The 22,375-nt window shown below is 48.3% G+C and overlaps 1 protein-coding gene across 4 annotated transcripts in view; it reads right to left on the bottom strand.

Moving 5' to 3' along the window:
• Positions 1–21,416, bottom strand: part of Pax5 (paired box 5) — a 189,487-nt gene extending 168,071 nt beyond the window's left edge. For 2 of the 4 annotated variants that reach the window (XM_074051449.1, XM_074051448.1), the window contains exons 1-3: positions 13,694–13,821; positions 7,953–8,118; positions 2,602–2,799 (exon numbers count right to left, since the gene is read on the bottom strand). In XM_074051449.1, coding sequence (XP_073907550.1) covers positions 2,602–2,799; positions 7,953–8,118; positions 13,694–13,736 — 407 coding nt within the window. In that variant the 5' untranslated portion in view covers positions 13,737–13,821. Of the gene's footprint in view, positions 1–2,601; positions 2,800–7,952; positions 8,119–13,693; positions 13,822–21,089 lie in introns of those variants that run through there. The other 2 variants (XM_074051446.1, XM_020158166.2) reach the window with 2 other exon arrangements.
• Between the last annotated feature and the right edge of the window lie 959 nt (positions 21,417–22,375).

The raw sequence follows: 22,375 nt of genomic DNA, 5'->3' as shown, positions 1-22,375 counted from the left end.
CCACAGGCCAGAGTCAGGCTACAGATGTGAAGGCATGGGCTTAGAAGCACAAGCAGCCAGCTACCGCTGGCTAAGACACCCAGGAGGCCCCTGAGACTAGCCATGACCCCAACAACCAGCATCAGGACCTCCACCAGCACAGCAGCCAGCACAAAGCATCTGCTGTTCCCTGATGTCCCCTTCACAGCCTTTGCCACATCTGGAACTTCTGCTCTCTTTATTCCATGTTGGTTTTTTTTTTTCAAATAACTTACTTTTTGACTTAAATAAATGCATCTTTTAAGGCAATTGTAGTTCCCTACCATAAGTGAGTAGGGGAAATTCACAATGTTCACAGACTCACTGGTTTGGTGTGCCACCTATATTTTTCTAAATTACATGAAAACAAATTCATCACAAGTTCAGTTTCCATCCTTGCATTATAGAGAATAAAAACTGGAGCTCTGTTTGAAATTAGTTACCACCACTTAAAAATACAGCTATTTCACATACACACACATACACACACACACACACACACACACACACACACACACACAGATCCTTAGTTTCCGGCTTTTCTTGAAGAATGGAAAATTCTGGCAAATAGTGGGCCTACACTTCTAGTAGCCTTCAACTGGAACTGAGAAGCTACTTAATATGGCTTGTGCTGTTTGGCTTACCAAAGATCATACCATGCCCTGTATTCTTCTGCCTGACTGGTTTCCTTCATTAGGGTATCTGCCTGGCTCCATGTAAGGTAGTAGAGTTTGTGACCCCCATGGTCCACCTAAAATTACCTTTGAACCACCTAATCGGGTATGTACCCTGTAGGCTCCCAAAGCCTGACCAGGGGTTTGGCCAAGGATGCGCTGTAGAACAGCCAGACCTCTCCACATTGCCTCAGATATCAGGGCCTCCACATCCATGATTTTGGAGGCCCAGAAAAAAAGTCATATGGCTTTTTGTGTCATGGAAATCCTGCAATAGGCCAGAAGGACAGGAATCTCAAAACAGATCAGAGACCTTCCGAATCCAAAGGTGTGATTCCCCTACTCCTAAACCCACTACAGTCATTCCCTCTCCTGTGGCAGTTCTGTCCAGATTCTAATGCGTGTTAAAATCCCAGCCTGACTCAGAAGTCCTCTAGGACAGACTGAGGAGCTGTGCACCCCATTCTCCTCTGCCTCTTCAGCAGCTTGCTGTAAAACCTTGCAGTAAAGGTTTGCAAGGGAAAGAAAACAGACTAAGGGTTTATGAACTCGCAAGACTCCCAAACATCAGCACATCAATCACAGTGATTCTGCTTATTTGTGTTGTCCCAGAAAAAGCGACTATGGGACCTCAAAGACAATCCAATCTGACCACCTCCTTCTGCCGGGGACGAGGAGTCCCCTATGCCCAGATAAGCTGGGCACTGACCATGGTAGGGTGTGAACGTTGGAAAAACAGGAACGGTTCAAAAACTGTTCAGTCTGCTGGCTTCTCTTTTCTTTGTGGAGTTTACAGAACAATTGTTCATGCTCGTCTCGCAGCTTCACCCGACTGTGACTTCCGGGGGAATTGAGATTGCACCATCTACAATGTATGCTTTTTTCCAGAAATTTACTTTTACGCTTATTTATTCTTTTTTGTTGTTTTTGAGACAGCGTCTTTCCATGTAGCTCAAGCTGGCCTCAAACGCATCATTCTCTCAGCCTCCCAAATGCCGAGATTATAAACTTGCACTGCTGAATCACACCGAGCCAGAAATTAATTTTTAGAGCTCTGCCTGCACCCTTTGCACAAATCTAAGATATATCTTAGATCAGCCAAGAGAGGAGAGGAAGCCATGGTGGCTTCCAGGAAGAGGCCATGGAGGCTCCCAAGAAGAGACCATGCCTAGCATCTGTTTTCTTCTCTCTCCATGGGTGAGATTTGGGGGAGTTTGGGAAAGGGCAGTGCCCTCACTCCAGAGCACCTTAGCTTCTTGACCCTACCTTTGGAGATGAAGACCTAGTTCAGAGCCCTAGCCTCCAGCAACAGGACCGCTGCCAGCATAGCCCCCAGCTCAAAGTATCTCTGTTGTCCTATGGTCATTCATTCAGGTCCTCCCCACCCTGGGGCTCTTAGAGAGAGCAAGAGTATGTTGACTCTTGCTGATGGCATTGGAACTAGGAGCCAAATCTCCCAACTCCAAGTAATGGCTTTGTTCCCTGCACTCACTGATTCAACCTCCACCTAAACTGAAGGCAGGATTTTCTTCCTGGGAACATCTGAGATGAGCTAGTACTAAGACTTGGCGAATAGGGACAGAGACATTTACAAAGATTCTAGTCAGGACAATTCATTAAGGTAGACGGTGAAGGAAACGATGAAAATCACTCGGGCCTTGGAAAATTCTCAGGCAGCCAGGGTATTGGCCTGGTTTCCTCTCCCTGGACCAAGACTCCTGCCTACTTTGGAGAGAAAAGGAGAAAGATAGCAGAGAGCCAGCAAGCCCTGTTATCATCCCTCTTGTCCATTAACCTCTAGAGGGCCTTGGCAGAAAGAGAGAGACCATATCTGGGAAGCACATACAGAACCTGCAGGACCCCCATGCCAACCCAGGTCCCCAGCCCCTGACAACCACTGGCCCCTCACCTGTTGATGGAACTGACGCTGGGCACCGTGTCATTGTCACAGACTCGCTCCGCCAGCAGCCGGTCCCTGATCTCCCAGGCAAACATGGTAGGATTTTGGCGTTTATACTCAGCGATTTTTTCTACCACTTTGGGCGTGGCAACCTTTGGTTTGGATCCTCCAATTACTCCAGGCTTGATGCTTCCTGTTTCATAATACCTAGGACCCAAGGAGAAAGGAGCTCAGTCATGAGGAACCAGCAAAGTAGATGAACATATGAAATGTGGCTATTCTGAATCAAGAGGTGCTATAAATGTAAACTACAAGTCAGATTCTTAAAACAGTACAAAAATGTAAAATATCTCACTAACAATTTCTATATTGGTTACATGCTGAAACGTTATTTTTTATATAGTGAATTAAACAAAATATATAATTATGCCTATTTCTTTTTGTTTGTTTGTTTGTTTTTGAGATGGGTCTTGCTATGTTTCCCAGACTTCCTTCAAATTCACAGTCTTCCTGCCTCCTCCTCCCTAGTGTTGGGATTACAGGTGTGCACTGCCACACCTGCCTTCTTTTTACTTTTCTTAATACGCTACTAGAAAATTTAAAATTGCATACATGGCTGTCATTATGTTTCTATTGGACAGCACTAGTAGGATGTTAAATATTAATAAAATTCTTTCACATTCATCCACCATTTTATAGTTTGCAGAACACTTTAAGCCAGTTTTTCCATTTGATCTTCAACAGTTCAAAAGCACAAAAAAATTGCTTTGAGTGGATGAACAAATAAATGATTATCCCTATATGGAATAAAATAGAAATTTATAGAAGTTAAATGGTTTCTTCAAGGTCACACAAGATCAAGAGGCCAAGACAGGTCTGTGGCCAAGCCTCTGGAACTAAAATTTCCAAGAAGGTGACTTTGACCTTTGATTTGCCAGCTCTCCCATATCCTAGCAGAATCTCCATTCTGTGCAACTGTCTCCTATAATGCAACTTATTTTTCCAGAAGAGAAAGACAATAACCATGGGGTCAAATTAAAAGGAGTGTTGGATTCCAGAATTAATGAAAAGTATGTGTTGGAAGTCAAAACCCAAGCAATGAAAACAGCCAACCACAAGTCTCGGCAGCCCTTCCAGGGGCCTCCCCGGAGGTAAATGGCCGTTTCTAAGGACATTTCCATGCTATCAGCTTTTCCTCGTTAACGCAAATAGGATGTCAGGGTTCTACAACAAAACCGAGACCAGGGAGGAGAGTGGCATGAAAGATCATTTCAGGCGGGAAAAATGACTTGATTCTTTCTCTGAATCTGAGCCGTCACTGGATGTCACTCTCAATATTTACAGGGAAATTCTTGATTTCCTCTTCCAAAGGAGATTTTCTTGCAGTTGAATTTTTTTAATCAAAAGACATTTTAGAAATGACTTGTAATTTTTAAACCTAACTTGTCTTTAATGAGGTGATTCTGGACGGATGGAATAATGACTGGAAACATTTATAGAGATGCTAAAATTCTCAGCCTGGGTAAGTCTGGTTAGAGCCAAATGAGTGAATATTCTAGAAGAGAAGAAATAATTTGGAAGCAGTGATGTGGAAGTGAAAATTCTATTTTTCATTGAGAAGAGTGAGTCATTTACAAATTTTGACCATAAGGTAAAACTCAATCTTTCCTCCCTCTTTATGAAAAATTATTGAAAGCAATTTTCTGTAATTTGCTGAAAAATTATTACTCACAACATGTTTTTTAAAATATCCAAGAAAGTGTTTTTTTTTTTTTTTTGCTAGAAAGCTAAAATGTGCCTAAATCCAGGCACACAGCAATCCCTGAAGATTCCAATTGTTCCATTGATTTTATAAAAGGAAATCAATTGTTACTACAACATACCAACTCATAATTTAGGCACAGCACTCTAAAGTTTACAGAACTTTTCTTCATTTTATCTTCACCCTCATACCAACCCTTAGAGACTAATAGGATTTTATAGAAGGAAAAATTAATTATCAAAAGACTAAGTAACTCATCCAACTCCTGGCAGCTAGAGGCAGCCCAGCTTTCAACTTGGACTCTGACTCCAGTGCTCTTCGGTTATAAAATTTTAAGCATTAGCAACTTTGATTCTTGCTTTGCTGTTTACCAGGCATTTCTACATGCATTTTTCATTCGCTCACTGAATCAATAACATACTCAACGTATGCAGTCAAATGGGACTATAATATTCACACAAATCAGAGGATAGCAGGATGGAGTCCCTCTCATAGGGATGGTGTGTGGCAATATCAGGGTTCCCCACCTGTCCCACCTGAGCTGTGCCAACTGTGGGAGTGTAGTCTTGACACCAGAGGTCTCCGTCTTCTTTTTGACTGACACATGAGCCAGGCACTTAGAAGGCAACACTTACACTCCGGAAACCCCAACTCGCAACTGTGTCCAGTAAGAATTCAGACTTAATAACCATCCTTTCATCTCTGCAAAACAGCCGTGCAGCCCTTTGGCTTACAGACAAAAGACGAATGGCAGCCACCAACGTGAAGAGCATCAGCTTTGGAGTCAAAACGACTAGGTGCTTGTCAGTGGTTCTGCCACTAACTGGCTGTGTGATCTTAGCCAATGCACTTAGCCTCTCTAGGCTTTGGTTGTCCCATTTATGTAATGGATGAAGAATGTTTGCCCTTCTTGATTTCCAGGGCTGTTGTGAAGACAGAAATTCAGAATGCACGTGAAAAAGCTTTGTAGGAAAAAAAAGGGGGGGTATTTGCATAAAAGTACATGAGTTAAGGGTTAAAAACCCCACTAAAATGTTTTATTTTTTTCTGTGTCACAGACCACCCATTCCAAATGACTTGAACCTCCCACCAAGCTCCAGTGAGAGAAGACAACAGCTGGGCTCTAGGTAGAGATAACTCAACTTCACATGCCACCAAGCTCCAACCCCTCCTCAGCCTTATGCTCTAAACTGAATGCTCACCCTCCTGGCAGACTGCCCACCTTCCTGAGGAGACTTTGCCTGCTTTGCCACACAGCCTCTGAAAACCACAGCCACCACACAACACATGCTCTCTATAATCTGACACCTCGTGAGTGCCCATCAAATTCTTCAATGACAAAAAAAAAAAAAAAAAAAAAATCTGTGGATCAACAGCCCCAGTTCAGAAATTCCCAGTCATACTGTTTTAGGGCTGAACTTGTTTCTTAAAAGGCAGTTCTAATTAGAGTGACATTTTGTCCACTGTGGTTCTTAGTTATGAAAATAATGAGCTATGAAATTCCAATTTATTGTTGACAACTTAAACGGCCAGGCACCGGAGCGGCGCTTAACTTCCGAGTGCCACTCTACCTAGTGACAAATCTATTCTGAGCTGAGGGAGGTTGCCGGCTGGGCTTAGGAGGATCCCTGTCCCTCTCAGTCTGCCTGGGATATTTGGAGGGCTCCAGGGCACCAGAACATGAGGACTCATCATTTGGGTGTTCCCTCTGAGAAAGGCTCAGTATCTTGAAGATTTCAAAGAGCAAGCAAAATGTCGGCTCAGCAGAGACACGTCTCAGCAAAAACAAAGGAAGGGCCTTCTTCCTCTCTTCCCTCTCCTCAGTACAAAGAAGCTTCCAAGAAGATATCTGAGACCCATTCAGCAACAGAAGTCTGACGCTGAGATAGTCTAAAATAATTCTGTTCTCTCTTTTTCTCCCTACTTCTCTCTTGCCTTCATTTCTCTACCTCTGTCTAGCTCTCTTTTAAAATCATTCTTTCCCTTTGTTTTCTCTTTCTCTTTCTCTTTCCTCTATCTCCCTTACTGCCACTCCCATTCTCATCTTCCTGCCTAACCCAACACCACGAGGCTGATTTCCTGGTTTCCTCCCTGAACTCTGCTGGCCGGGGTTAATTTGCTTGCTCAGTGCACAACAGGAGTGGAGTCCACAGCTTCCAGGCCTGAGGTGACTCTCGTGGGGCAGGAAGATGAGGAGTAAACACAGGGACAGAGACCCCTAAAGGAGCTGCCTGACACCTGGCCCTGGAACTTCTCCCTTTGGTCTCAAGCAAGACCCTACAAGGTTATTCAGCTCCGTAACTCCCTCTATCTGAGAGAATATCTTGAATTCCAGCAGATGAAAGGAAAAGAGCAAACAGAAAATCATGATAACACTGACATACTTCAAAATATTCATTTTTTTTTATTCAGGCATCTCTTCTAAACTACAAAAATATTGTTTTCTGACCCAGGGAAAAATAGTGAGAAAGCCCTAAATAGCTAAATCCAAGAATGCTCCTGCTTCCAGAGCAAAGCTAGTACAACACCATGTGCCGTACCCATGGCTATGTTTTGGAGTTGTGGGGAGACCTGGATGATCCAGGAGTCCTTTAGGCTTCATCCCAACCCAAGGGCTGACTGGCTGGATATACCTGGGTCGTCACTTTGCCTAGGTAGGTTTGTTTCCTCATCTTAACACAAGCTTCCCTGGATCATGCTGAGGCTACTGAGAAAATAAATGCTAACGCTTAAAAGACCATACAGCCCTCTGGGAAAATCGTCATTGTTAGTATTTTGCTCGCAGCAAATCACAGGGTCAAGTGGCAACTTTCAAATGTCAGATTTGAGAGTTAGTGTTTGTTGTTGCTATTTTCCTCCTCTCTGATTTAATATATACTTAGAATGCCTGTCACTACCAAGGAAACAAAACACATAGAAGGAAAATAATGCATGCAGCCCAACTTGATAAGGTTGATGATAACCCAAAACTGGAAATGATAGCTGACTTTTAAAAGTAGAAAGTGTTTTTTGAAAACATTAAAATGAAACCTTGAGGGCTGGGGATATAGCTCAGTGGCAGAGCAAGTACTTACACAAAGCCCTGGGTTCAATTTCTTACACTATAAAGAAAGTGTGAGAGAGAGAGGAAGGGAGGGGACAAAGAGAGAGGGAAGGAAGGATTGAGGAAGGAAGAGAGGGAAGGAATGAAGAAGGGAGGAAAGGAGGAAGGAAGGAAGGAAGGAAAAAAATTAAACTCTGGTTATGTGATACTATAATTTATGGATTTCCCACCCAGCCTTGCTCAAGTCTCTGAGCACTTAAAATGTTTAGGGGAAATTCTCAAGAATTTCCTACTCTTTGGTTCTTGAGAGTAATTCACTAGACTTTCAGAAAACATGTTTTCCCTCCTGACTATTCCATGTTTACTTGAAACAGGGGTTTCCAAGGGCTACTTTGAATTAGATGGTTGAAGGCTTTACAAACTCTGAAGTACCTGCATATGAAGCAAAATGCTGCCACAGTCCTCACTATGACACTGGCACATTGGATGGCTGCTGGGCCATCTTTTAGGTCTTTATTTGAGAGATCAAAGAAAGCCTGGAGCTCCTGCTTTTACCTGCCAAGAATTTTGCTGACACAACCATGGCTGACCCGAAGCTGCCTGGAGATGTCGCAGGGCCTGACACCTTGATGAGCAAGTTCCACTATCCTTTGGCGGACTACATCCGGGAGTGGCCGTCCATTCACAAAAACCCCCCCAAGCTGATTCACTCCTCCATGTCCTGAAACAGATCAGAAACAAAAGGCAAGGGGAAGGGTGGTTAGAACCAGTCACATAGTAGAAGCACCTTGTGAGCACCCAGAGCCCCTCTGATCACAAATGGCCAGCAGGCTGAATGCCTTATGCCTGGAGTCCAATTGTGCAGACTACATGAGAACCCTAAATTGTTTTTTAATATTAATCCTAGCTTCCATCCATCTGCAGCCAGCCCTTCAAGCTATCCATAGCAAGAATTGCCATACTATGTTTCCTTTAGATGCTAGCAGTTTCCTGGTATTTTTTTGAACAATGGAAAGTGTAAAGACCCCAATCTATACTAAACAGGCACAACTTACTACACGATGCTGAATCTAAGGAAGATCCTGGGAAGAAAATTATGTTTTAAAATACTGAAAATGGAAAGATAAAAACATGAAACCCTTCCTTTTAACAAACATCTTTAAAAGTGAAAAGGACTACTCAAATACTACATCTTGAGGGAAAATGTTTTTAAATAAGCCATCTAATCCAAGAGCTAAAGACTTAAAAAAATTAACAGCATCTGCAGCACACTGAGACAAAACCCAACCACTGTCTCAATTTTTTAAAAAATGGTTTTTAAACCCACCTTCCTTTAAGAAGGTGAGCCTGATGTGCTGACTCGACCACTGCACCCTCTCTGAACACACAAAAGAAATGGGTCATAAGATCTGTGCATATTCCACTTCACTGCATCAAGATTTGTTATAAAGGCGTTTCCCTGGAATTTTTAAAGTGTTTTGCAATTGACAAGCAGCTTTGAGATGGTTTTGAGGAGGAGAGATGTGGAAGCCAAAGCAAGCTTCTGGGTCCCAGATTTTACCAGGGCTCTGGGATGAATTTTAAGTAAAAAGGAGTTGGGGAAAGTACTGCTTCCACTCATATGCTCCCTTCTGGAGAGAAACAGGGACCCCCAGTAAATTAAAGAGCCAAACCAGTAAACACAGAGTGATCCACTGTACCAACACTATTGACCTTGTAACTGTTAATCAGCCACTAACTGACACTGCTGAGGACTCAAGCCAAAAGCCAAGTCCAAGCATGTACTGATGCTGCCAGTGGCTCAGAGGCCAAGGAGGAGGAAACTCCTCCTCACCTAAAACTGACTGGGCTGACACTGGACTCTAGAAGGGTGGCCAAGGCACCTCCAAGGTCACACACACATACACCTCCAAACCTAAAACATGAAATAGCCACTCATGTCAGCTATTTCCCCCCAGGATTCATTCACTATTCAGATTCATGAACATTTGACATTGAGGGATAAAACCCTTATAAAAGAGCCTATATCCTTAAAACTATCCAAGCAACACCACTAAAGTTTCCCATGACTATTTCTCAAATTCTCCAAGGTCAGACTTATTTCAAAGAAAAACAATCTTGTAGATAAATGCATTACTTTGTTCCAGTTCTATGCTAAATTTTTCTCTGGTTTTCAAAATGAGCTTTATTAGTTTTGATTGTTTTAAAACATTCCAGACATAGGCAAATAGGAAAACCATCCTGGACAGGATTTTGCAGTTAGGAACACAATGGCATAGTATACCCAAAACGAAAGACTTCAGCTACCCTGGTCAAGAGCATTAGGAAGGCTTTGTTCTGGGGCTGGGAGCATCTAATAAAAAACAATTGAACAGATCTTTCCAGAGCAGGCTGGATTTAAGAAAAAGAAAGTAAATTTAAAAGGGTATGAGCTCATCTAGAAGGACAAAGGGCAGGAAAAGGAAGCAAAAAGACCTAGCACACTTTTGATATGACCTGTGAGTCCATGTATCAGGGCCCATCTGTGGTGGCTGTTTGCTGTACCTCTGATAATTAACACTTTCTGCCTAAAACACAGTAGCAACCTTCAGAGGACTTCAATGCCAAGAGCAGTCCTGCAGAAAATTTGTGAGTTTTTTTTAGAGGTTTTGTTTTTGCAAGGGGATGGGCACTGTTTAACATCATGGGGAACAAAATTCCAAGGGTGTCCTAGAGTCCGCCCTCCCTAGGTCACAGCATATCCCGAAATCCACTTGGCTCTCTTGCTTTAGTCACAGTCTTACCCAACAGAACTCTTTAAGGATGGTGGTGAGAAGATTTACAATTGTGGCCTGAGGAAAACCACTTACTTATCATGGGATTGGAAAGAAGGGAAGGCCAAAGTCTGAGAGAGTAGAGATTAGATAGGGAAAGGGGAAAGGAAAAGACAGGTATGTTCAAAGAGTGTGAAGAGTAGGAACTAAATGAGGCAGACAGCAAGGAGAACCTGGATAGGAAGCAGCAGATTAGGCAGGCAGAGGAGAAGAAAAAGGAAATGGAGAAGCCAGAACAGGACAAGAAATAGAAGGGGCATCTGGAAGACAGAGGACTTCCATAGAGGGGGTTCTTTTATTCTAGGGCTCCAACTCCAGCCCTGCTTCTCCTTATAGAACCCAAGTCCCCACCTCTACTTCCTATGGACTCCAGCTAAGTGAGGGTTCATCCCCTGGAAGGATGCAAGGCCAAGATGTGAACTCAGCTATACTTTTCAGGGAGAGTAGAATTTACAGAGAGATTGACATAGAGACAAATGCAAACAAATCAGGTGAAAATCAGGACACAGACACACAGAGTCAAGGGAAATACAGGCCAGCCTCCACAGGGCAGATTGAGAAGGGTTTAGAAGCGGATGGGGGAAGAAGGGTTGAATTGTAGATGCCCCCGGGACCTTTGAGGCTGGTTTCCACAGATGCTCCTCAGACCCTTATAAGGACATGCTACCCACCAGGAGACCCTGTCTATAGCCCAAAGACCATGGTTGGGCACAGGGTCTTAGGGAGAGCGTCTCTTCTGACTCAGCTGCAGACTGAAGTACAATATCCCCAGTCATTAAGAGTCCCCCTAGATGCACCAGAAAGGAAGAATGAGGGACACACAGACATAGGGATGAAAGATCCCCAAAGGACTCCCCGGTGGGTAGACATGTGCTGACACACATGAACAGAGCAAGAGTGTTGCACAAGTATACTCAGCCAGTTCGCTGCCCTCTCTCTGGAATCTAAGTCCACCCTGTCCCCTTCTATGAATCCTCCAAAGTCTCATGATTATTCCTCTGTTAGGGAAACCGAAGGACCTGCTCTAGCTTTGCCCACATAAACTGCTGTCCGTCCTTTTGTCTCTCTGACCTCGGTATCATATTCTGTAAAATGGGTGTAACCAAAGGCTTAGGTGACGCTCAGGTAGGACACCGGCTATGAAAGTGCTTTATATCTACCTAGTAAAGATGCTTAGGGAAAAGAGACATCTGTGAGGATGGTGTGGATCCTGGGCCTGGAATGGGGGTAAACTCAGAACTCTGAACTCAGAATCCCATTTCCTGGCAGTGCCTGCTCCTGCCCACAAAAGCTGTCCTGCTCAGAAGTGGGGTGGGGTTGGGGAAGGAAGGGAAAGAGGAACCAGTGTCAGAGAAAAACTGACCAGGGCCAGGAAAGAAGATAAAGGGGTGGGACTTTGTCCCAGTCACTTCTCTGGATCTATTTGCTCCCCCACCCCTATTGTCAGCAAGTTGGGGCCCAGAGCCCACCCATATTGTGTAAGCAAACAGCTTTGGGCACCAGAACTAAAGGTTCTTCCAAAGAGGTTTGCACCAGCTCTGGAAGCTGGGTTGGCTAGGGCCCAGCCCCCCACTGTGCTGCCAGGGAGATTGAAATTGGGAGGAGGGAACAATTCCCCAGGATGGGGCAGATTGAAGGCAGGGGCCGGGAGTCACAGTCAGTAGTGGTTGGCTAACCCGCACCTAGAAGAGCTGCCTTCTCCACTCTGACGCTATCTTCCCAAGAGCTGGAGCATGACCTCTGGGCAGCAGAGCTCTGGGTAGAAGGGGGCAGTGAGGATCTGTGGATTTCTGCCAGCACAAGAGAAGGACAGGGGCCAGCCCTCCACATCTTGCTCCCCAGTTGCTTCTTGGCTGAGCCAAAGGCTTGCCCACCACTGAGAGTATTGCCCCCAACTCATTTGTTGTCAGGCTCACTCTTTAAGATCGGAGCCTCTGCGGAGCCAGACTCAAGTCTGTGCAGGAAAAGGCTTCAGAGGGCACCGGGGTCACCCTGGACTGGAAACCATTTGAGCACAGGTCCAAAACGGGGAGGAATCGTTTGGGCTTGGACCAGAGTGAGCCACTTATCTCCCCACGGCTTTGGAAAATTACCTCCTTCAAATGGGATATTGACACAAAGAGAAACTGACCTGCCTGCAGCCAGCCCCGGCTGCCTAGACAATCCTTCCCCTACTGCCAGACCACTGGGCCCTCCGTAGCAGACACAGACATTCTCATCACTAAGCTAGCCTTCTCTCCAGCCGGGTCTCTGCTGCCTTTGTTAAATAGGGGAGCCACGCCAGAGAAGCTGAATCCCGGTTGCCTGAAGGGAACGGAGCTTGGTAAGGGCTTCTAGACGCGGAGCAACTCCCTGACTTGCAGCCCACAGAGACCCAAGCCCGGTACCCTAGAGAGACTGCCAAAGCCTGGCGCCTTCCCCTGGCCGGCTCTAAAGTCAACTGAAGGGAAACGCTATTCGTTTCACTTGGAATTTCCTTGAAATCTCCGAATCTAATCCGGCGTTAACTCACCATGAGAGGAGCGCTCATCTCACAGGAGTCTGTGCTAATGGGCGAACTGACAGGATCCCGGCGGGTCAAGCAGCCAAGCGGGCCTTGCCCCTCACCGAAATGACCCTTCCCGTCTCCTACACAAGCAGAGGCTTTCAGAAGGCGGGGGCGCCTGTATGGTGATTATATAGCTTTTCTTTCTTTCTTTCTTTCTTTCTTTCTTTCTTTCTTTCTTTCTTTCTTTCTTTCTTTCTTTCTTTCTTTTCTTTTCTTTTCTTTCTTTCTTCTCTTCCTTCCTTTCTTTCTTTCTTCTCTTCCTTCCTTTCTTTCTAGGGGAGAAGCCATCACGAGGCAGGCATCCTGCGGAGAAGGACCCAATGAGGTCTTTAAGGGTCTCCTAAGCAAAAGCTAAGCTTAGGGACCGTGACTTCGTTGATTTTTCAAATCCCCCTCCTCACTCCAGGACGCCTTTAGAACCTTGGACCCGGTGTCCCCTCTTCGCTCTCAACCTCTTCCATCACATATACAGGGACTCACCAAGGCCCCACTTTCCCTCCGAGCTCCAGTCTTGCTCAAGTCCCTTGGCTGAAAAAGGCGCCATCGGATTGGGGTGTGGGGCGCTGCCTGAGACTCAGATTGACCTCTACTACAACTTCGTGCCCTCCAACTGGCCCAGCCTCGTGCCCTCTAAGAGTCCGAGCCAGTGTTCTCAAAATGCTCCCAGATGTCGCTGCTGGCGCCCAGGAAGGGCTGCAGCTCGCTGCCTACACTACGCGTTGCTGGAGGCGGGATTCACCGACTAGGTGCTCCAGCCTGGGCTGCCAAGCACGTTGTTCTACGTACTCAGACTGGAAGCCCTGCACTTTGCAAAGTTGTCTACTGTAGCTACAGAGGTCCGGAGACTTCCCGGCCTTAGTACCTGCCCCGCGGTCCGGTACCCCCAACCCGGTCCCGGCCGGAGAGTGAGAGAAGCGAGCTCGCCGCCTACTTACTATGCATGGATGCAAACGGGTCGTGCTTACAGTGTATTTCCATCGGGGCGCTCCAGACTGCAGGCCGGCCCACGCCGCCGCCTCCCGGCGCCAAAGGGCTGCCCAGGGCGGCTAGGGAGCCGCGCCACCAGGCCGGGAACCGTGCGATCTGGGCTCAGAAAACACTGTTGGAGCCTTGGGGTCTCTCAGCGTCTCCCTGCCGAAGATCGCCGAGAGCTGCGTGGAGAGGCGGGAAACAACACTAACGCGGTCCGTCTGGGAGCCGGCGCCCGGCTCTGGCCGGCTTCGCTCCCTGGCTGGCTCAAGCGGCAGCTCCCGGCCCACACCGGAGGAGCTGCGGCCAAGGCGCACGCGGCTTCGGGGACATAGCGTGGGGGCCCACCTCCGGGACCGCCTAGGAGTCCCCGGCCCCCGGAAAGAGCAGCTCTGAGAAGGCCGCCAGAACACACGGCCCTTAGTTTCACTCAGGGAGCAGCGAGGCCGGCGGACTGCCAGGCTGATTCCGCGGCCTCGCTGCCTCTAGGGTCCCTCCTCGACCCCTCGGACTCCGCCAGATCCTTTCTCTCTCTGCTTCTCCGAGTCTCCGACGTCTCGGACGTCTCGGACGAAGTTGCAAACAACTTCCTCTCCGGCCGCACAAGGGCCGCCGCGGGTTCGAAGATGCTTCCGTCACTGATGCTGGGGCTGAGAGAATCCGGAGAGCACAGAGCTTGCAACCCTCAAACCCCGGGACCCGCTGCCTTCAAAGTTCCTGCGGCCCCCGCTGGTCCCCCATCGCTGGGACCAGGAATGGGGACAACTGAGACCGGCTCCTTCTCGCCTGGCTATCTGCTTCACGCCTACCAACTCTTCGAACCCCGCTGCCCTTTCTTGGGGGGGGGGTGGTCTGGTTGGACCGTGTTCCAGCTGCCTCTTCCGGGACAGCCGCCGCGCCTGCCCCAGGCACGGAGCGAGGGACAGAGAAGAGAGCGAAGGGTAACCGCCACCAAGGCCGCCGGGACTGTCGGTGCTGGGAAGAGGCCACTGCCGGCTTCGACTACCCGCTGCTGCCGCCGGCGCTAGCCCTCCGCCTGCTCCGCGCGCACAGTGCGCCACCGCGCCGCCCCGGAGCCGCTTTCAGGACCCGCTGCGTGTGGACAGCGCCGCCCGGGGCTCAGCCTCCCTCCGGGCGGGGGCGGGGCGGGGGTTAACTTGCCAATCACGCTTCATCAAGCCAATCAGAACGGCGGTAGCCGGCCCTGGCCCGAACCACCGCCCCATTGGCTAAGCAACCCACGGGCTCCGCCTGATTAGCCGATACCTGGGCAATGGGAGAGAATGGGGGGCGGGGCCCAGGCGGCGGCGCCACGTTCATTGACAAACGCGTGGAGCCTAGGCCTAGTGGATCGCGGATGGAGGAGAGGGTGGGGGAAGAGCGCCCACGCAATGCCTGAAGAGCCCTGTTGCTGGTCCGGCTAGGGGCGACCTTCCTGCTGCGGCATTGGGATTCTGGGACGCCCTGAGGAATAAGGGGCAGCCTAAACGGAGACGAAGGGTGAGGTTAGGAGAATAGTCTCCAGAAAGGAAAATTTAAAAAAAAAAGCACGTCCACGGGTGTTGGGAAAAGACATGAAGCGTAACAGAGATCCTTCTTTCAATCTAGATAATGGACTTGCAGTGTACGCACACCGGCCGGCTATTACCTCATTTTCCTCATCTGCAAAATGGGCAGTTGGTCTTTCTTTAATGCAGGCTCCTTCCAGCAGAAACATTTCCTAATCTTATCAAGCACCTTCTACGTCATAGTTGCCTCCTCTTCGTCCCACCTTTTCTTCCTCTATTCCCAGGCCTTCTAGTTCTGCATTAACCAAAGGCAGAGAATTGAGGAGAGTATTTCATGCTCCTTTAAGGTCAGTAACCAGGGTGCTCCTGGATGAAGAGGCTCAGGCTTGAGATGAGGTAGCCAAACACTAGATAGGCCCTCTTTCCAGCCTCAGACCATCATCCTGGTGATGCATGCAATTCAAGGCTTCTGTCCACAAGAGCAATCCAAATCTGGCACAAGGCCTCTTGGAAAAATGAATGCGCCCAGGGACATCCAGGGCTAAACGAAAGTCCCTGACACTGGCGGCTTCGTAGTTGCCTCAATTCACAAGGATCTATCAAAGTGGCACCACCCTGCTACAAATGCTACAGTTTCCAGCTGTCGCGAAAAGCCTGACCTTCGCTCCCTCCAGAAGTTCCTTGTGACAAAAATGGATGAATTTCTAAGAGAATTCTCCCGAACCAAAGAGGTCTCTGAACAGAGAGTCCCAGTTCTTTATGAGTGTAAGGCTCTGGGACCATGATCAAAGGAGTTTAACCTTTAAAAAGGAAGCGTGTTAGCCATTCTTCACCTAGGAGGGTATGGTCCTGTGAGCCCTGTAGGGTGCCGGGACCCCGCCCTGGCAAAGGCACTGAGCATTCCTCTGCCCCAGTAGCTCTGGGAGTGGTCTCAATACTCACCACTTGGAATTCATAAATAATGGTCCTCTAATATTAAACATAAATCCACCAAAACAGAGGTTCTGAGATATCTGCTCCAGGCATGGGTTTTTAAGGAGGACAGAGAGGAACCTCAGGTCATCCTCTTGCTTAATTCTCTGCATAAGTTTTCCCTCCTCACCCCTGTGTCTATCCTTGCTCCACTTCTTGCAACTCCATACTGAGTCAGTCCTTGGGCCCACCCCCTGTGGTTGTCCCAGCCCCAGCTGCCCCTGACGGGTAGGCAAGTTTCCGGCTTCTGACACACGTCCCCACCCCCGCCGGGGCACAGCTGTGGAAAACGGCTAAGGTCAGCCTCTAGGGACCCAGAAGACTGCAGTGTGCTGGGGTGGTGGGGGGAGTGGGTGGATTGTGGTGGTGGAGTGGTGGTGTTGTCTCTCCATTGTGTGGAACCCCTGCCTATCCATATCTTTTCCCCACACCCCACTCCCCACTCCCGCCTTGGAGCAAGGAGGTTGAAATGGAAAAGAGACTGGGATGGAAATGGGGTCCCACTGACTTCATCTGGTAGTGCCCAATAGATCAGTTATCACTAGAATTCAGAGTCTCAGACCACACTGAATGCCTGGCTTTGTATTTCCTCTGGAGAGGTGGAAGTATAGGGATGCCCCAAGAGAAGCAGCCAATGGCACCCCTACCCCTGCTCAGGCCTCTACAAACCCAAATCTAAAGTCTAAAAGAATTCTCAGGCTGTACTTTTCCCATTTTAGAGATGCAGAGGAACCTGAGGCCCAGAGGCAGGATTTGACTTATCCAAGTTCACACACACACAAGTCCAGGGTAGAAGAAAGTCTGTGGGCAGAAACTTTTCTCAGAAGCACCTTTCCAGACTACTCTAGGAATGGAAGGGTGCTGCCCAAACAAAGAATCCTCCGAGAGGTTGTCCTATAAGGCTGGGATACTTCAAGAATGGGATGGAGCTGCAGACAGACCTGTTCACACAGTAGATGTTTGCAAGGTGTTCTGCTGCGTGGCCCCACAAGGTCAGCCTAACCTGTGCACAGAAAGTAGCTTCCACCCACACCTAGTGGTGCTTGGAGCAGAGGAAATTTCTTTGTAAGTGAGGGTTGCTCGTCACCCTGGAGCGGGTCAGCCTCCCGGAATCCCAAAAGGAGCAGCCAGGTCTAATATCAAGGCTACCTAGACTGGCCTTACAGGCCTCCAAATGGCAGCCCAGAGAGGTTATGTGACTAGATGGAAATTGCACAGTATTCCCTAGAAGGCTTCCTTGTCTCAGCCCCCGCTCATCTGCTGCAGTCTGGGTTCGGGAAAGACTAGCAGACAGCTAGTCTTGCCACTGTGCTGAATGCATTCTAGACTTGTGTGTGCAACAGTCTCTTGGCTTCTCTCTCCCAGCAGCAGGGCTTAGGTGCTGAGGGTAGAGACCAGGAAGGGAAACCATTTAATTTATGTACATAGAATTGCTTTTGAAAGTTTTGCAATAGAAAGAAAGCCTGCTTTGGGAATTCTGTTAAGCAGCCAGAGCATCTTTTGATAGCATCCACCTGGGTCTCAGGGAGAGACCTCATCTAATCCGGGTCACACCCTCCTCCTGGTTTCCCCTTTCTCCGCTCCCCGCCACTCCCTACAGCGCACAGTGTAACCTTAGCATCCGAATGCCAGGGGCTGCTATAGTGCTGGATAAGCTTGAGATAGAATCCTGCAGCCTACATCCAGCCCATTTCCCTGCTCTTTCCTCCTACAAAGCAAGGCCTTACAGGGTCCAGCCTGGTTGCTCACTTTGGGAAAGACCAGAGATACCTCTGACATTACTGGATTCTCTCTAAGCTTCATTTAAAAAATATCAAAGAGCGCGCACTGGTGACTCACACCTGTAATCCTAGCTACTCAGGAGACAGAGATCAGGAGTAAGTCAGCCCAGGGAAATAGTTCAAGAGAACCCTACCTTAAAAATACCCAACACTGACTCAAGCAGTAAAGCACTGTCTAGCACGCATGAGGCCCTGAGTTCCAACCCCAGTATCACCACAAAAAGAAAGTATAAAAAAGGGAAAGCAACTGACCTGTGATTACACAGCAAGGGAGGCACAGAGGTTTCTATGATTCCTGCACTTGGATCAGAAGTCTGCCCCAGTAGACCCAGGTCCACTTTAGGAGTTGTTGAAGGAGGGGGGATTAAACAGGTTTTTTAAAAGAGTGGTGTAAATCACCTGTGTTGGGGTTTATTATTATTATCAGCTTGCCCTAGCAGACCAGAAATACTAGGACAAATGATCTCCCAAATATTTAAGACTAGGCAGTCTTTTCTCCTAAGGCCTCAGCTGTCTGTGCCTCTAATGCAAAGGACAATCTCTAAAATGCCACTTTCCAAGGCTTTGTGGGATGAAATTCCAGAAATGGGGAACATTATTATGGTTCTCTCCTGGGCTCATTCCAGAGCTCTGAGACCTAATGCCAGTGCCTAGTAGGAAAGCATTTATTCTATTTAGGTCTCCCTGGCCTAGAAATTAAGGGCTCTCACCATAGATAGCTCACCCAACAGTAGTTTTTCTCCAGTGGGGTCCATGAAGGGAGGACGGAATCTGTCTCCTCTCCCAGCAGGAATAAGAGGTCCAAGAGTAGAGAGGTCATCTTCCAGACCTATTCCTGTCATAACTCCTGCTTTATGAGCTCCATAAGTTCTTGCCTTCTCTGGATCTCTCCTTCCCCTTTCCATACTACAAGGAAGAGCCCCAGGAGGAAGGATCCTAAGTAGCTGCCTGCTCAGTGTTGACTTTGCTTAAACTAGAGCTTAGAGCTAGAAGGATTTATTTTCTCAACATTGTACAGATGGGGAAACTGAGGATGGAGAAAGGAATGTAATACAGTGCTGAAGGAAAGAAAGGGAATTTTAGTGGTCCACAAAAGACCAGAAGTTGGGAAAGGGGAGAGGCACTTGCAGAAATTGGGTCTGGACACACCTTTGAACACCACCCCAAAGTGGTGTCCCAGGCCTGTGCAGAAGTGTAGTATCACCTGAGTTATCCCCTTTCAGAGAAGGAAGCTCTTACCCCAACCCATTGGTGAGGAAGGGGCGTGGCTCTCAGAATTTAAGCTCCAACCCCCCATACTTCCCGCCACACAAACCCCACCCAGTCCAGCAGCACAGAAGAATGAAATGCTTTATTGATTAAATGATTATTCAGGCGATTGAACTAATCAAAGAGCCCATCGACCGCCATGAATTACACTCTTCGTAGACAGCTTCTCAGGAGAGGCAGCATTAGGCCACACAGACCCTCTCCTGACCCTCACACACCTTCAAATTATTTCCAACATATACACAACCTCTAGTCCAAGAGGCAGCCAGCTCTAGGTGTCCCAACTACTAAGGGGCCCATCACCTGGGGAAAGGAAGGCTGTCTGGGAATTGATGGAGAAGAGGGGGTTTCCAGGTTCCTTTTTCTGTACTCTCACTCAGGCAACGCTCTCTGGTTCCTGCCCTCGCTTCTCTTAAGTAACATTCTATGGATACACATCTGTGCCCAGGGAGTTGTCCTGGGATTTGAGGTCTAGGTTCTTTGCCCTTTATTTGGGCTGGAGTAGAGGTAAGGGATCACAGATGGTCCAAGAATTAGGAGGAAGGAAGCTTCTTGCCAGGGATGGGATCTTGTTTGTGTGGAGATTGGAATGATGGCCTAAAGAGGCCCATATAGCAGCTTAGGCCTTAGGGCAGACAGAGGCTTATTGCTCCTGTCTCCTTCTCTCAAAACATAAACACACTCTGCTACCCCATGTCTGGGCCCCTGAGAGACACTGTGCCAACAAGGCCTGTGTGCATTCAGTCATCCCAGCTAAATGCCCAGGTTAGGCACATACATCCACTACTTGCTCTCCTCCATTGGAGCAGCACGCACAGGATAAAACCTAAGCACACAGTGTATGCATGTACATACACACACACACACACACACACACGCACCCCAATGTCAGAGACTAGTCTAGGTGAAAGCAAAGACAGGCTGGGGGCCCTAGAAATGTCATCAGTAGTAGCCCACAGGCTCGCTCTCACCTGCCAAAGTTGTGCCTGCCACAGGAGACTCAGGTGTACAAATGCTCGTTTCAACAGTACCCAAAGAGTAAAGCAGTCCATGCTGTATACTGAGGGTCTACTTGCCCTGAATTCAAACCTCCACACCTGTTTCCATCTGCAACAACAAAATGGACCTGGGCCTGAATGCAATGCTTAGCACAGTAGACCCTGATAGGCCCCTGACCCAACAATGTCAGCGCCCAGAGACAGGCACTTTTGTATGTACTGGCATGTACACATTGATGGACATATTGACAGCTGTTGACTTTCAAAAAGGGAGGGGTCACAGTCACTTCTCTCTCAGTTCCAAAATTACTTTGGATATGACAGGTGAACATATCCTCAAAGCAGAAGGTATACACTGAAACACTTATCAAAATTATATCACAACACTCACAAATACAGATTTTGGATATCTAAAAAAACACACAAACACCAACTCATAAATACACTAATACATTCAGGGGTATAGAGATACACACACAGGCACACAAACTCTTGGATGCAATCTCAGATATTTTGAAAATACATATATAGGGACACACAAACTCATGGTCACTCATGCACGCACTGAGCTCCTTATGTAAACAGACCCAAGCTTATATACTTTCAGGTAGACATCAACACATTCAGAAACAGAAAAAAAAAATCAGGCAAACTTGAAGACACTTGAACTGATGCAGAGACATGTGAAAAGACATACAAACAAACTGCAGATAGACACACAGTCATCCCCAAGAAAACACCGCACACCCCCTCCTCCATGGTCGCCCTGCGTGGGCAGCAGCACAAGATTGGGTCCCAGAGTTAGCGCGTCTAAAGCCGGTATCGCGGACCTACCTGTCCTGCCGGTCCGAGGAGTCGGGTAATTTTTCTCTAAATCCATTTTGATATTTCAGGACTTGATGGAATGGACAGGGAAAAAAAGTTTCCACTTTTTTGTGCCTTTTTTTTTTTTTATTTGGTGCCAGGGGCCGCTCACAGGTCGGAATAATTCAAGCCTTCCGCTTCCCCGCCGAGCCGGGGTAGCTGATCACTGAGCTGAAACTAAACGTTTTAGGTGGAAAAAAAGCGTCCGAAGGCACCGTGAAATGATTAAGGAACTAAAGAGCTTCTCGCCATGTGAGATCATGTCCTGTTCTCGCCAACATCACAAGATGTCCCCAGACACGCCGCGCCCCCAGCGCGCCGCCCCGAACTGTCGGCCGGGAGCTGGGAAAGGGTGTCCACGCTGCGCGGCCGGGCCTGCCCAGCTTGCCAGACGGTGCGGACCGGGTTGGGCCAGGCCGGAGCAGTGCGAAAGGCCAGGAGAGCCCAGTGCAGCCGCCGCGCCGCTCCGGACTTTTATATGGGGTTGGGGGGAGGGAAGGAAGGCTTCAAACAGCGCCCGGCGCTAGTCCGCGCGCCTACGGGGAAGGGGCAGACTGAAGACTAACCCCGAGCCACGGCCTCCGGTCGCACCCTCTACTAAACCTGCGTCAGGGGGTTGTGGCCCTCTGCGCTGTGCTCAGGATTGGTGACCCCCCCCCTCCACGTGCAAAACCCGCTGCGTTGGTGAGAGCAGGCCAGGTTTTGGTCTTACAGAAATTAACCATTCTGCCAACCAGGTGGTTTTGGAGGGTGTGCAGAGGCTAGCGCTGTTGCCAGGTTCAGGGAAGTTCCAACATCCTCAGATTCACCCCTAGGGCGGCGCCCGCCTCCAGGGTTCCCAACCATCCCACCCCCGCCCGGATATGAAGCGTCAAAACTATTGCTGGGCCCCTGACCCTAGGGCAGCTCCAGATCCATAAACTCCCCAAGTTCCACTCAGCCTCCAGGTCCAGGAACTCCTCCCCACAGCAAGTCCCCTTCTGCCCCGGAGCAGAGAGGTTACGCTGTGAAAAGCTGTTGATAAAATCCGGGCCTCCGCTTTGGAGCTTCTGGGCAAAGCAGAACCATCTCAGTAGGTGCTGGAGATGGGCAGTTCTGGACACCTTACCCCCGCCCATACATGGAATCCCACTGCCCTCAGGCCCGGGCAAGTTGCGGCGTCCCGGAACCCCTGGACTTGATTCCAGAGGGGAAATCAGATCGCGAGAGATCGGGCAGAGGTGTGGCATGTCCAACCCGCTCCCTTCTGCCCAGGA

Source organism: Castor canadensis, chromosome 13 (genome assembly GCF_047511655.1).
Source record: "Castor canadensis chromosome 13, mCasCan1.hap1v2, whole genome shotgun sequence".
Lineage (NCBI taxonomy): Eukaryota > Metazoa > Chordata > Mammalia > Rodentia > Castoridae > Castor > Castor canadensis.
This window is presented reverse-complemented; position numbering and strand designations above follow the sequence as displayed.